This window comes from Gouania willdenowi, chromosome 6, assembly GCF_900634775.1.
Source record: "Gouania willdenowi chromosome 6, fGouWil2.1, whole genome shotgun sequence".
Classification (NCBI taxonomy): domain Eukaryota; kingdom Metazoa; phylum Chordata; class Actinopteri; order Blenniiformes; family Gobiesocidae; genus Gouania; species Gouania willdenowi.
In genome coordinates, this window is record NC_041049.1 from 70,597,768 (window position 1) to 70,614,127 (window position 16,360).

At 38.1% G+C, this 16,360-nt stretch overlaps 1 protein-coding gene across 1 annotated transcript in view; it reads left to right on the forward strand.

Moving 5' to 3' along the window:
- The window catches only part of poc1b (POC1 centriolar protein B), a 56,362-nt gene extending 40,808 nt beyond the window's left edge, over positions 1-15,554 (forward strand). The window contains exons 11-12 of the mRNA XM_028450244.1: positions 14,117-14,383; positions 15,103-15,554. Coding sequence (XP_028306045.1) covers positions 14,117-14,383; positions 15,103-15,249 — 414 coding nt within the window. The 3' untranslated portion in view covers positions 15,250-15,554. The remainder of the gene's footprint in view (positions 1-14,116; positions 14,384-15,102) is intronic.
- The last annotated feature ends 806 nt before the right edge of the window (positions 15,555-16,360 follow it).

Below are 16,360 nucleotides of genomic sequence, written 5' to 3' on the forward strand. Positions count from 1 at the left end.
AATTTTTCCCACCTAACGTTGCATATGTTGACCATTATTGTCACTTTTAACCTCTTTTCACCATATTTCATGCTTATTTTTGCCAATTTAACCACATTCACGGTGTGTCACGCTCATATTTTGACAGTTTAAACTAATTGTTCCTACTTTTATGCCAATATTGACACTTTTTCTGTCCCTTTTAGCCCACTCTAATTTGACAACTTTTAACCAATTTCTGTGGTTTTGAAAATTCCATTTTACGACCTTTTCCACCATTTTGGTCACTTTTAACTCATTTTCTTTTGGATTAAAACAAGGATTTACATCTTGAAGATGATTATATACTATGGCCCAAACAATAGTGCATTTCCTGGATAACAATGGATATTATTCAGATGAATGAATACATGTGGTTATCATGACAGTTCTTCACTGTTCATGTCTGTGTTTAACCACTGTGGGGGTCCTCGGTCTCTGGCACTTTTATTTTGGGGGTCGTGGGCTAAAAAATTTGAGATCCACTGGTCGAGCTCTATGTAACAGACTAATTCAATGTAGTATATTTGTTTTTATTACATTTCACATATTATATTTATATTATGGGGTGCACAGTGGCTTAGTGGTTAGCACGTGTGCCTCAAAGCTAGACGGTTCTAGGTTCGAGCCCTGGAGTGGATACTTGTGTCCTTTCTGTGTGGAGTTTGCATGTTCTCCCCGTGCTGCCTGGGTTTCCATCGTGTATTCGGGCTTCCTCCCACAATCCAAAAACATGACTGTTAGGTTGACTGGAGTCTCTAAATTGCCCATTGGAGTGAATGTGAGTGTGTCTGTGTGTTGCCCTGCAATGGACTGGAGCCCTGTCCAGGGTGTACCCCCGCCCATAGCCCAATGAGAGAGCTGGAGATAGGCATCAGCAGACCCCCACATTCCTGAAAACAGGAGAAGTTGTGAAGATGTTTATATTACATTTGCTTGGCCTTCTTCATGATGATTACAGTTTATTATGCTAAAAATGTCACTTATGACTTAGTGGAATACATTAATGTTGAGTAGTTTCATTATTTAAATTTCAATCACACAATGCATACACTTTAGGAAGTTTTTTCTTTTTTTTTTCTTACAAATTAACACTTTTTCTCCCATAGATTAAGCCCCACCCCCACCATGCATTGGATTTTAATTTATGAAGCATGTGTTTGTGGGTGGGACTGTCTGTTAAAATGGCAATAATGTGGTTAAATCTCAGTAAGGGGCTTTAAAATGGGCTAATCTTTTGCAAAGCCACAAAGATGCCCATTCACGACATCAATGTGAACAAATTCACCAGCACTTGACAAGTTGTGGGAAAGAAACCACAAAAGACCTCCTGGTTGGGATGTAGACTTTAAACTTCTTAACAGAATCCTCATTTCCTTTAAAACCTCTACTTTGCGTTTTTAATCCATTTTAAGGTCATTTACAGATTATAGTAGAACAACTATTTGCACATATTTACGTTGATTTGTTTGGCTGATTTTGATCGGTTTTCAAATGTGATTTCCAATTAAACCTAAAGTTTTTATTAGCACTAATGTATTGTCTTGTTTACTTTAGACAGACTTCAGGCTGTCATTGACCACAAAGGGTCTGTAACCATGTATGGATTATAAATATTAAGTTACGTTTGTCCAATACTTTAATGCAATTCATGTTTTTACATTATTTCTATGTAACCATCTCAATTATTATACTTATTTAGTTATTTTTTTCCTCAGTCTAGCCAGACAATCATTTGCTTTGCTTCATTCATTTGGTAATTGTGCACGTGTAAGGTATGACCTCAGTCAGGATGACCAGCCAGGGCTAAAGTTATTTATTTTCAACGAAAATTATTATTAAATTTCAAAGGATTTTGAATGGGTTTTCTTTACTTTTATATATTTACTTTTATTAGGCATACATGTTCTTTCCTCCAACCTTGTGGCTACAAAGTTGAGTTTTGAAGCACACGAGGGATGTAGGCCAACCCTTAGAAAAAGGGAATCAGATAAGTGAACTACTGCTATTTGTCTCGTAATCAAGAGAAAGGAGGAAGTACAAAGAGGAAGTCAGGTCAGAATGAAAGAGAAAAAGTGCAATGGAATAACTTTGCTGCAATAGTTGATGATTGACTTAAAGTATTTGCAAAAGTTCAACATGAACTGGAACAGAAAGTTACAGTCAATGGAAAAAATCGCTGTTATAAACAGTAAACATTTCTCACCTACTTTAAGGGTTTTAATTGAATTAGCCGTTTGTCTTGTTTTGTTACTAGTCCAGGATTTGCTATAAAGTATATTTGGTCCGTCTGTGCAACATTGATTCAATCTTTCCCAATGACATTGGAAACCGTGCTGTGTTCAATACTCTGTGGCTGAAAACATCATGCAGAAATCAGCAACACATTGATTATCTGTTGGACAATTACTGACCTTGTGCTGTAAGATAGACATGAATTCAGTTACTTTCATTCTCTCGTTCTAACATTCTGTAAATATGACTTAAGATTTTTGAGTTTTTAAATGTGGCACATTTGGTTCTAAGTGAAACACACTTTTTAGGTAATATTAGGTAAATCTGTTTTGTTATTTAAACTAAGAATGTGCCATATTTCTCTTGTATAATACAATTATATCCAAGACCCATCTGGAAAAGTGTGATACATACTGTAATAATGCTCTTTAAGTTGTTGTTTATTTTCTACTGTATTTCTTTGAACACATGACTTACAAACTGCAAGAATAAAGCTACATTCCTGAGAGTTTACATTTTAGTTACAATAATAATTTTTTGTTAAAATGGAAAACAATCAAGTCATTGATCGATGGTTGTAATCCAGATGTCTGGTCGGCCAGCGTCATCTTTTTATTCATGTTTTTACTCTTCAGTTGATAATGAACAGAGATTTTGTTTTAATTTTTATGAGTAATTCTTAAATTTATGTTCTTGTCAGAAATTAGTCATTAAATAACAATATAGGGTCATTAACCAAAAGTTTTTGTTCAAGTTTTAGTCGTGAAAATGACCCAGTACCAAATGGTCCACAGATTGTGCTGGTCTGGTGCTTTAGGGCTACAGAGAACAGGATGATAATGTAATGAAAGCACTTTTATTTATCTATTTGTTTTTTGTCATTCACACTATAAGTTGTCACTCCACAGGTGAGTGCAAAGTACTGTATTTACGTTTGTTTTAGTGGTAAGCACCTATTTTATTAACAAACAACTGTTAATGTCAACATCAGATCAGTGCACAGGTAAAGGCTGGGACACACTGTGTGATTCTTTAAATGGTTGTCCTCAGCTCCAGCTCAAATGTTCGCAGCTCACGATTCATGTTCTCACACTGTACGGACCGACACTCTGACACCATCTGACTGCTCACACTGTACGTTCATACACGACACGTCGGGGTCTTGTTTCTGGAAATGCAACACATAAATTAGAAGAAGAAGAAGAACTCTGAAGTGTCACCAATAAAGTAGATGAAGAAGAAAACCCCGGAAGTGGAGATCTCAGCAAAAAGAGCTTTAAAAAAGAAAAGCATGGTGATGTGATGGACCAGGAGCTGTGGGCAGTACAGTCCGTCAATTTTACAGCGGTCCTACGGCGTTGCACATGCTCAGTGTGAGCGTTTACGCTAAGCCGGTCTGTGGCACTGGTTCAACTGTGAGATACCCTCACGAGGAGTTCAAGAGAAGCGACTGGATTTCAAACATGTTTGATTTCCTTACAACCTACGATTGCTGATCGGGTGCTGGTTGTGAGGTGTTCATCGCTTCTCCACCGCTGACCCCATGTATACTACACGATGCACGACACACGATTTAGCTGAGACTCGCACAATTCCAAATATAGACGCACAAGTCAAAAATCGGCTCAAAATAAGCCAAAAATCGCAGTGTATGCCTGACTTAACCAGCTGAAGTGAAATAAACGGGCACGGTGCACTCATGAGACCCATCAGATCTATTTACATAATGTATCAAAGACAAGGATCATTTATGTTATTGTGCAGAAAAAGGAATGTTTACGATTGTCCTCCATCCTCCCTCCACTGGGATCCTGTTCTCACTGTTACAGTTAAAGCTGCGTTCTTCAGGGCTACAGCAGCTGTAGCAACAACCAACTCAGGGACAAGGGAGTTGAGAGCATGTGGGCTTATTTGCATGGGTTTAATCATTCCTGAGTGTGTACTTAACTCTGCATCAGGTGTAAAGGGGGGCAAGGTTTTTGACTTTCTCTTTTTAGAGGGAGTTTGTTTTCAATGTGTGCGTGGAAAGAATGTCACTGCATTCAGTGTTAGATGGTACCAATACCATCTATAGCTAAAGTCTGTATTTAGATTTCTGTTTGCTTAATGTACATGTATTTGTATTTTGCATACACTCATAGTTGTAGTTCAGAAATGTAATGAAAAATACCTGTTGCTAGGTCTATTTACAACCCTCCTGTGCTACTGCAAAGAAGCTGTTGTTGGATGAGTTTAGTTGGACTTGCTGTGCACTGGTCTACTGAACAGTGTTTGTTAGACAAAGAGTGACTCATGCTTTAGCCACAATGGTCAGATTTGGTCAAACATTCCTGGACATTTAACATTTAAGGAGCGTTATGTAAAATGGGGTTACATTAGGTTACATTAGGTTTAGCTTTAATATTTAGCTTCTTTGTTCAATTAAAAATACTTTGATAAACCATTATATTCGTAACATTGTGGGAGAAGAGAAGAGAAGGAAAAAAGCAGGCGTTGAGAACTAGCTTTGCTCCTTTAGTAATTATTAATGTAAAGTGATGTCTGTTCTTGGATATTGTGCTTGTCATATATATTTGAAGCATATTTTGAGTGATGAGAAGGGTCTGTCTTTAGAAAATACAGGAAATGGGTTGAGTTCCGGTGGGTGGAAATTGTGTGGAAGCACATGAGCTGTGGAAAGCCATATCAATCAATTACCCACCATCAGGGAGGGTTGAGGCATAACCTTTTCAGAGGCAGCAAAATTTAATTTCCTACCCCTTGTCGGCCTGGTACAGCCATGCTAATAGCTTCCTGCTTGCATGTATTATATCCACACTGTTACACATGCCACTTTATGTCACAGGTGAGCCAATATTAGGATTTAACACACAAACACACAGCTCACTACTGGTCAATACCCAAAATAGTCTTAAGTACTAAATGCAACTATGACTTTGGGATTGAGATAAAGAGCTGCTGGCATAATGGAATAGCAGTAACATGTCCATTCAGTTAAAGACATAGTAGGATTCATATCAATTAGATTTTATTCAGAGATTGGAAGGATTCTGCTTTAAATGAGTCAGACTATTTAGGATTTTGCTGAGATTTATTTTATACTAATGTAGCCTAAAACATTAATAGTTGTTTTGGCTTCATAGTAAATTGTAAGAAAATGTTAAACCCTTTCCTTCCATTAACATAATTCTATTAAATGTGGCATTGCTTAACATTATGCAATTATAGCCTAATATTATATTTAAACTGATTTTTAATACAGACAATGTTGGGTAACTGTTGCATATTAAATCCACCTTAATATTTGGAACAATATTTAGAAAACAGTGTGCTGTATGTCCCTATATCTCAGGACAGGAGTCCTGGCTTTAATTGATAGATGCTCTTATGGTGCTTTAGCTAATAAATACGGTAAACGTGAGGTTGCAACATAGTTTATCATAACCTAAAAAATTAAGCTGAATTTTTGGAAGTAAATTTCCTTATTTGGACATTTTCAGCTGCTTCTAAATTAAACTCTTCAAGTGACTAGATGCATCATGAATATTTGTCTGTTTTTTGTGTAAACCAGGCTTCAAGTGATAATGAGGCTTCTTTCACTCAGATCATGACTTGTTTGTCTCGATGACTCATTCCTTTTATAAGCCTGGGTATAAATTGGAGATATCTTCAGCAGCAGATGGAGTGCTGCATTATATTGTGCGGTGCTAGAGAAAAATCTACTTCATGGTCAAGGAAGCTTTTATTTCCACACCTACACTGCCAGAGCTTGACCATGTTTAATGAACACTCTGCGACCTTTTTATGGAGGATGCTTTCATCCAGAACCATTTATTGTAACCTCTTTAGCTATTTATAGTCTGAGTGAGAACCTGGTAGCCCAACATTTAATCCACTGAGCTACACCTAGCACAGAGAATCTTTTGCAGCCCTTTAGTAGCTGTAATATGCTTTCTCAAAAGGTTTATTGAATTACTGCTACCCTAATTTATACAACTAAGGTAGTTGAAGGATAGAGAATGTATACTGAGGGAGCTCAGCTTTGATCAAATGCATACAGTATGTGGAGAACAGTAAACACATTGTCACTCTACAGCACGGATGGGCAACTTTTATCACAGCGGGGCCACAGAAATGTGATTGTCTGATCCAAGGGCCACATTATCAACAGTCATGCCAGTATTAAGAATAATCACCAATCTGAACAGTAAAGGTCACGTCATGCTATTTTTCATCCATCTCCATTTGTTCTAAGAACCCCAAAAACATAGTATTTGAGGTTTATTTTCCCAAACTCACCTGTTTTCCAGAGTTTTAGCCTCTGAAAAGTCACTTTCTGACCAACTCTACACAAACAAGCTGATTTACTGCCTACTTATGCATATTCATGAGTGGGCGTGTCTGTAGACGGGACACTGACTTCCTCCTCACGGCACGGTGACGTAGGGCCAGAGGATGGCCCGCCCTCCTCCCACCCACTCTGTAGCCGAGCTCATGCTGCTTTTTAAACATGAGACAGAGCGTGGGGGCGGGGCATTCACTGGTACATACATAGACTGTAGAAAATACATACATAGCACTGCTTGAAGGATGCTGAAACGCTCACCTTTGTGGGCGTGTCTGTTTACATGTCAATCATGGCAGAGAGTTTCCTGGAGGCGTGGCTTCTTCAGCTCAGTGCCGCGTCAAATTCGTCATCAAAGTGGGAACGCGTCATCAAATTGTAGCGATGTGTTTGTGCTCACCCTGTAGTAAGAAAGGAGTAAATCACCCTCTAACTAACGATTGAGGAAATCAATGGAAAAAACACTTTGATCATGTGTAAGAAGCCCTAATAGAACTTTATCATGTGTAAGAAGCCCTAATAGAACTTTATCATGTTTAAAGCACAGAAAAGTTAATTTAGCTTAACATGGATCCTTTAACACAGAAAATAACAAAGGGTTTGTTGTTGTTTGCTATCTTTTTGTGTCGTTTTTAGTCATTTTTCGGAATTTATGCTGACATTTTGTGTATTTCATGAGTCATTATATGTGTTTTTGTATATTTTTGTGTATCTTGTTTCCATTTTGTTTATTGTTAATTTGTGCCTTTTGGAGGGGGCACACAGAATTAGACAGAGGGTGGCCCCTGGTGGCCCCTGGGCCGCCAGTTGCCTATGTCTGCTCTAGATAAACAGCAACCATGTGGCTGGTGGTGTGGCCTTGAAACCCCTGATTACTTATTGATAACAAGCCAACCTAAATAAAGACATTTTTACTATCTTAAACTGCTTACATCACCAGATGGTATTATTTGTGCCTTTGATATAACTAAATATCTCATTTTCATTTTCATCACCTATTTTTAGAGATGTGAGTAGAAAGCAGCCTGCTGTATAAATAATATTTTTATAGATATGTTCAAAAACCTTAATACATGCCTGTAACATAATAAAAACGAGTCATGTGTTAGGTTTGGTTAAATTTTATGTGTACATAGGTTTTTTGGTGTACATTAAATTTCTGTAATTCCAGTGTTGCCTTTGTTTCAGTGGTTACTGTAAACACAAGTTAGAGATATTAGACTCAGCTTTTCTGGTTATGGCATTTGCAGTTCCTGTGCGTGCGTGTGTGTGTGTGTGTGTGTGTGGTCAGAAAACACTGTGTTTAATGGAAAGCAGGATATTTTTGTTTGAGTGCGTGGGTGGTTACAGTGCGGATGTAAGAGGCAGATAGACGAAGAGATGGTGAGAAATCAAGTGGATGTATTCACTTCCTTAAAGCCACAGGAAACTGTCTGTCCTGCAGCCATGGCTTTTGGAACATGTTGTGAAAACATCCTCAGCCACACCTGTGTGTGAGATATGTGTCCTCATGTGATTGTGTACCGGTTTGACTATTATATTTTGGCAAGCAGGCATATGTGAACATTCCAAAGAGTGTCTCTTTTATGTCATTGGTGTAGAACATTCACCTCGGTTGATGGTAACGGTACTTCCTTTTTATACCATCATGATTCTCCTCTCCTGACGGTCAGTCTGAAGCTGCGCAAAATCTAAATAGTTCAATAAAAACTGGTAATGGAAACACATGAATTTAGAAAAAGCACTCAAATATTGCTCAAAGCTTTTTACGCTTTCATGAGGAGGAATTATAGGCGTTTCGTTTTTGATATGTGTTGCAAAAGTGCCATGGAAAAAGTTATTTTGCAAACACATGTCACATGACGTGAGGTACCTGATCACATGACCACGGTACGTGTAAACAGAAGAGGAGACTGGGACATTTCTTAACATCATACAAGGAGGCTTTGAGTTTCCATCTTTCTGCAGCAAAGTCTCACAGGATGAGATTTCACAAGGGTTGTGAGGCTCCTCCCCAAAACAATGTTCAATAGATTGTGAGGCCCCTCCCCAAAACAACATGACGCAATTGTACTTTGTTGACATTTAGAAATATTGCTTTTATTTTGCGAAAATAAATGTGGATTGAAGGCAGATCAATATATATTTGAAGGTTGTTTGCTAGGTTTCAATGGGTTGTGCTTCTTATTTTGTGTATGTCTTAAATGGAGGTTAATGAAATTGAATATGGTACATGCTCTGGCAAGGGCTATTGGTCATATTTTCTTTTAATGAAAATTGGTTTGCTACAGTGTTCATACAGTGAACACTGTAGCAACAACTATATCCTAATAAACTGACAGCAGGGAGCCTTTATTCTAGTCTCTTAGATGAGACTTGAACCATCATCAAAAATGATTTAAGTCCAGTTGCTTTAACTCAGAGAATCAACATGACCTGAACAACTGAGACCCTTTTACCATCATACAGTGTTTCACCCACTACTAAATAAGTAGGGCTTTCCCCATGAGTTCAGGAAGCTGATGGTAAATGGTAAGTTTTTCTTGTTTAGATTTCTTTAATATCAAACACAAAACCAAACTGAATTTAGTAAAGACTTCATTAAAGAAACTTAAATAGCTTCATGTTATCGTATATCGATTCTCTCGACTGGCTCTCTACATGACAAGCACGTCCCATTAGTGATTAGTCCTAATATTGTAACTACAAGGATAAAGACAGGTGTCTTTGGTGTCTAGCACTCTGTACTAGAGTGTGGATTAGGCCCAACCTGAACCCGAGAGAGCAATAACTGAATCTGACAAGCATTAAGATATTTATAGCCGAGCCCGACCCAAAACCAACAGTTAAAATGACATTTTTTTCCTCATGCAAATGATATATTTACATTTTAGTGGTATTTCTGTCCAAACCTGACCCGTCATGTGCTGTCGGGTACCGTCGCGTTTTGGTTGGGTATCCATCCTCTAATGTGTACACACCAGGGTTGGGATCAATTATTTTTTATCCACAGAAAGGCAATTACGTCCTCAATTACTAAAGTTCAATTACAGTGAATTAGAATTACTGAGCCTGAAATAAATTACATAATAAAAGTTAACCTTCCTTTTGTGTTAGCTTTCTATTAGCATCTCGTTTGCTAACGGGTCATAAATCAGCTGTAATATACACTAAAAACTAATATCTATCATCTAATTTATTTCCTATCTATTGATTACTTTGTTGGGCTTCCTAATCAATAAAAATATAGGTTTTGATATTTTTGTGTCAGTATACCCCTAGATTTATATATTTTTTTTAAACGGTAAAATGTGGAAAAGCTTGATTTGAAACACATTTTAATAATAATTAACTAAATATGTGTAGAACTGTACATAGAACTGTAACATGGTCCCCCAGTTTTGCGGTAAATTACAATTGACAGTTTCAATCGAATTTTCATGGCAATTACAATTACAAAGTCAATTTTCTGAACTCAGTTACAATTTAATTACAACAGACTTATGGTCATGGGTGAGGACATGGCCCCCGTTCAAAAATATAGTCCAAGAAACAAACAAACATTGAAAAGAAGGAAATAATATTATAAATAATAATAATAAAAAAAAAAATCAATGTAATAATATTTAAAAAAAATTAAATAAGGAATTTCGGCTTTTAAAATGAAGTTTGCTTGAGGCTGTATGAAACATACTTACGTTATAGCCCACAGCAAGTCTATCCTGAATAATTTAAGTGTTCTTTGAGTTATTGTTCAAACCACTGAATTAAAGCCATGAACAGAAATCCTGTTGGGAAAAAGTTCATAAACTACAACCAAAATGAGAGATTTCACATTTTTTCATTGGATACGAGTTTGCTTTTCAAGATGACTTGCACACACATTCCTACTGTGGGGATGATTTAAATGTCCACAGTCTATCCACAGAAACCAGCAGACATGTACTGCTGAAGGCAAAGAGCTGCACGCTGGTGAAGTTAGTTCTCTATTTTACAGACTTCCTAAGTCACTGAGTTCAGTGCTGGCAACAATCAGGGGAAGAATTATGGTGAGTGATTGCAGCTGTGTGAATCACTGGTCGTAAGGTGGAAAAGGCTCTCAAAGAAGTCACTGTGTTGGTCGATTGTTTCAAACTCGAGTCATTCTTTAGTCGTGTTTCACATTAGTTGGTGTCCATAAGGAACCCATTCACACCTGTATTAAAGTGTGTGAAGGCTGGAAAAATGCATGAAAAGTGAAACCAAGTGGTTGTTTAGAGCCAGTGAAAGCTCTCACATTAGAAAATACTAGTTTTCCACCAAAAGTGTCCCTTTAGTGCCACAGAACACACTCTGTGTGGCAATACAGGGAAAATTAACAAATGAAAGCATTAAAAATATGGGGTTTTATAATGTTTACTTTGAGTTAAAAAGGCTAATCACACTGAATATTACCAGCAACTCACAAAACGACAACAAAAACCACACAAAAGGATGGAAATATATGCAGAATTATAAAAAGAACAAACAAGCAACAATAAAATACACAAAATAACACCAAATACACACGCACTGAGAGAGAAACATTCTTACTATTACCGTTAACACACAAAACAATAACAAAGACACACAAAAAACACAAGCTGGGATAAAATCATTTAAATAACTAGATCGGTGTCCGTAGGAAGTACGTATATCTATAGAAAAGTGGGAGAGGCCAGTAGATTTTTCATGAATGGTTAAATGAGGTTGTGTTTGAAGGTGTGATATCAGTGACATTTAGGTTTGTTGTGAAATGTGTAGTGATAAACATTGTGTTTTCATATATTTTGGCTTTTAGCACGGACACTGTAGGGAGTTGAACCCCATCTATTCTGATTCAATTTTTTTTTTCTGTCACTTTTTAAAATTTGACACAGTTGTGTTGGGTTAGTTCCTCAATTATCCCAGAGTTTCATCTGGATTGTGGGTGTGTCAGTACATTTGGATCTACACATTAACTTGACTGACTTGCAGCAGTGAAGTACACATGATCCACACAAAGACTGAACACTATGTCCAGCCTGAGTAAGTCCTGGGGCGCCGATCCCACGGCTCTGCCCCCCAAATCTATCCACAGACTGAGTACACAGCCTGGCTGGCAGGACGCCATTCCCACATTCCTGCCTGTGCCGCCTGCTGGTAGTGACCAGTGGACTCTGATATTTAACAAAGCAGGACTGGTGTTATTTTATTCCAGAAGTAGTTTTTTCTAACACAAATGTATTTATTAAAATGATAGATTGGTTACATCTACTCTGTGCCTGACCAGATCAGTCGCCTCTGAAACTCTGCCGTGTTGTCTGAGACGTGTGTGAGGGACCGCCACCTTCTCCATTGGATGTTTAATTGCACCCAAACATCCTGGCAGTTTGGGAGAGGCCAGTGAGGGCAATGTACACACACACACACACAGTGGGGGTGAGCTGAGCAGATGTTTTCCAGATGTTACCAATGGGAGGGTGCTTATCAAAAGTAAAGTGAGGGGTGCAATAAAAGAAGACAGTACGGTCGGCTCCCGTCCACACACTGTTGTTGTTCACCTTCTCAGAGGTTGGTGGAACCTCCTGAATGACACACTTTTGCACACACACATCCCCCCCACCCCCACACTTGTTCTTAGAAGTGAAGACCGTCCACAGGATGCAAGCTGGAATCGATTGCTCCATGCATTAGGCCTGGAATGTGTGACACCCTCCTCTTCCTTCCTCTTCCATCCCTCTGACACATCCCTCATATATCCCCCCCCCGCGCCCTCTCCTGGTTTTTCTCTTGGCACAGTTCGTACCACTATTTATCCCCATTCCCCTCTCTCTGACGCACACAATAAAAGCTGATTTATTGGATAAAAATTGAGCTTTGATGTGTATTTATCAAGTTTACTGTTTAATGATTAGTTATTATTTCATTTAACTCTTCAAACATGAGATTGTTTTCAATTGTATCACCTTTTTAAAAATTACATATTCTATTGATTTATCTGTTTTGCCTGATAACGGTCAGGGTAATTTTTCTGCTTCTCAGAACAAGGGGAAGAACTCAGTCTGCTGGTCACACTGTGTGCTGTCTCGTCAGTTATACATCAGCGTGACTCATTCGCCTACTTCAGTCTGCTGGGAAGCCAGAGACTCAAGGCCCTCCGATCTGACAGGACAGTAATACAGAAAAAGATGTTGCAGAGCATATTTTATCACCAATCAGTGCACCCCTAGTTTTATGTGGATGGAATTTTTTTTTTAAACAATGATGTGTGTACAAACAGGGGATCAGTGGTTAGCACGTCCGCCTCACAGCAAGATGGTTTTGGGTATTTGTATATAAAAATACCCGGTTACGTGTGTAGAATGCGTGACTGTAAAGGCTCGCTCATAATCTCATAATAAGGGTTTCTGTAGAGCTGCATGATGACACATCATTAGATCCAGGTATGTTGGAGCAGGCAAACATCTAAAGTTCACAGCATAGGAGCTCATGTGGTTCTGCACTAGACCTATTGTTCTGTGACATCAGACAACTGATTCTCCAAAAGGTCGGGGTACTTTTTCTTTTCTAACTTTCCCAAGTAGGAGCTCCGACATCGGGGGGCCTTCAAGTGGACTATTTCAAGTAGGAGGTCAGAAAATCCAGAGTTCCGAGTCGTCTGAAAAGCAGCATCAGCTCACTGTCTCGGCTCATAGCTGTGTCCCTTCTTGTGTCTCACCCCACCACAGGAAGTTATCAAGCTTAGCTTTTTTGGTATTGACATACATAAATAATCACTTATAAATAAGCTCTGTTGCACACTTTAGTTGATGAATAACGGTTTAGTTATTGTTTTGAATTTAGCCCTTGACCCATTTGCCCGAATATTTCTACTTGCAAAACTATACTTACTTACGTAGGCCTTTAAGTTCTCTGGGAACATAGGCCATTGATGAAACTCCTCCATCCTCTGCGGTCTTGTGCCCTCTGAGCCAGTTGTTGCCAGGACAACCCCTGTGCCTTCATCTCTTGTTCTGTGGTTCTTCTCCAGGTGGTTCTAAGTCTACCTTGCTTGCTCTTGCCTTGTGGGTTCCAGATTAGAGCATGTTTTGTTATTGAGGTGTTTGGTCTTCTGAGTGTGTGAATTATCCAGTTTCATTTTCATCTTCTAATTTGACTTTCTATGTTTCTTGTTTAGTGAGGTCCCTCAAGTTGGTATTTGTGATGGTGTTGGGCCAAACGTATAAGTCTCCCAAAAAAAAAAAACAATGTTTAGGACAAAATTGTTTATTTAAATAACCCTTACCACTAACAGCTGCCCAAGAGGCAATCGGTTTTATTCAATTCATCTGACAGTGATCAGCTTCAGGTTTCTAGGTGTGGCTTGTTTGGGGGTTCATTTTATGAAAGTAGTGTGTGTGTGTTTTTTGTTCGGTTGTAAAAAAAAAAGAGCCAGTGAAGAAATATAATAGAAATATATAGAAACAACAAAATTTTTTCTTTCTCTTTCAATTCTAAACGTACTTATCCCCTACACAGACGGAAGCATGCAGTCAGCACTACTTCAACGGTTTAGTAGGACAGAACGTTGCCAGTGCACAACGGGAGGGATGGACAGGTGACGAGAGCGTCAACAGGCCACGTTCATCGTCAGGGAAACGGACTCTAACCGACAGGGCTGGAAAACAACGGGAAGAGGAAGAAGAGTCGGCCAAGACACGCCCAGTTGAAGTTCTATCAGGTCATTCCTCGAGTCTGGACTCTATCCTGCAACACATCGTTCAGCAGCTGGATGTTCTAACGCAGGTCAGCTCCTCGTGTGACCAACCATTGCCTTTAGCTGCTAACTAATAATCTTATGTTGCAGGTGTGATCCGTAGATTTGCTGTTTTAGATTTCCAATTACAGAATATTCTTGAATGATTTGCAGCAGATATATTCATACCCAAGAATAAGTTATTTATATATTTAACAGTGAGCGTCGATTAGGGCTGAGCGATATGGAAATCTCATATCTCGATATTTTATTTTATTTTTCAAAATGGTGATTTATATGATATAAAGTTCAATATTTTAAACTCGATAAAGTCTTACAAAAAAGACATATTCTGACAAGCCACACAGACATATTTATTAACAGAAAACTGCACAATATGTGTTACTTTTTTCTTTTTCTCCATTAAGGGACAGCAAGTGTGAGTGAGTTCTGTAGTGTTGCTTGTTTAGGGGAAGGTCCAGGCTAGAACACACTCAGAAATCCATCTAACTGTGCTATTTTCAATTGCCAAATACAATTAGACGTACAGAAGAAACTTAGTAGAAGAAGTCTATGAATGTTACTGCAGAGCACGGTGGTAGTCACATCATAATATGAGGCTCCTTTTCTTCTGGCACTGGAAGAACCAATTTACAAGGTACTCTAAAGTCAGAAAACTGGTTTAACAGTTTACATATGGATGCTCCTATATCTGCTTCTACACTTTCTTCTTCTACTGTTGTGTAATGAATCACTTTATTCAACGCAGACTGTTTCAGTGCTGGAGGAGCGACTCACCGTGACCGAGGACAAGTTGAAGGAGTGCCTCGTCCACCAAGGCCAGATTATCAGGGATGTGCAGGCGTCAGGGGAGGGACGGAGAACAGGAAGCGAGGGGACGGACAGCTCCTCTTGAAGATGACCTTCACCTTCTGCTAGACTGTGTCCACCCCTAGAACATTGCTGTACGTGTTCCCACTGCAGTGGTTAGTGAGTTCATTTGGACAAGTGGTCAAAACTCCTGATTTTTTTAACTTTCTCCATATTTATCGCCACACCATGAGGACACCCAGGTGCGTATAAGCAGACATTCCATTGATGTCAATAAGAATCTAATATTTAGTGCTTTAATCACACTTTAGTCACTTTAAGCTTCAGACTTTACCTTAAACTTAAAAAAAGATCTGATTTATGCAAATAAACAGGATAGTTTTAACTGCACTAATGCTTTTCTTTTCATTGAAATGGAATCATCATCTTCATCTTCATCTTCATCATGATGCATCTGATGGTAAAATGTGTCGAATCCTGTCTTCTGCAGAGCTGGATGATGACATTTACAATCAGGGTTGGGGTCATTGATAATTGTAATTGCGCAATTGATAATTAACTACAATTATGGCGTAATTATAATTTTAATTGTAATTTAAAAAATCTGTTGCTGTCGTAATGAAATTGTAATTGAGTTCAGATAATTGACGTTGTAATTGTAATTGCAAATGAAAATTCTATAAAAAATGTTGATAATAATTTAACCCAAAACTGTGGAACCATGTTACAGTTCTATGTACAGTTCTACACACACGTAGTTAACAATTGTTAAAATGTTTCATATCAAGCTTTCACACATTTTACCATTTGAAAAAAAAAATAGACAAAAAAGGCTCAAACACCCACACCATAAATATTAAAACCTATATTTTCATTGATTATGAAGCCTAACAAGGTAATCAATAAATAGGAAATAAATTAGATGATAGATATTTGTTTTTAGTGTATTTTACAGCTGTTTTAGGACCTGTTAGCATTAGAGATGCTAACAGAAAGCTAACATCAGAGGAAGGTTAACTTTTATTAGGTTATTTATTTCAGGCTCAGTAATTGTGATTAATTGTAATTGAACTTTATTAATTGAGAAGGTAATTGAAATTGACTGTCTGAGGGTAAAAAAAAATCGTAATCGAATTGTAATTGAAAACGTAATTGTAACTGGAAAATGTAATTGAGCCCAACCCTGTTTACAACAC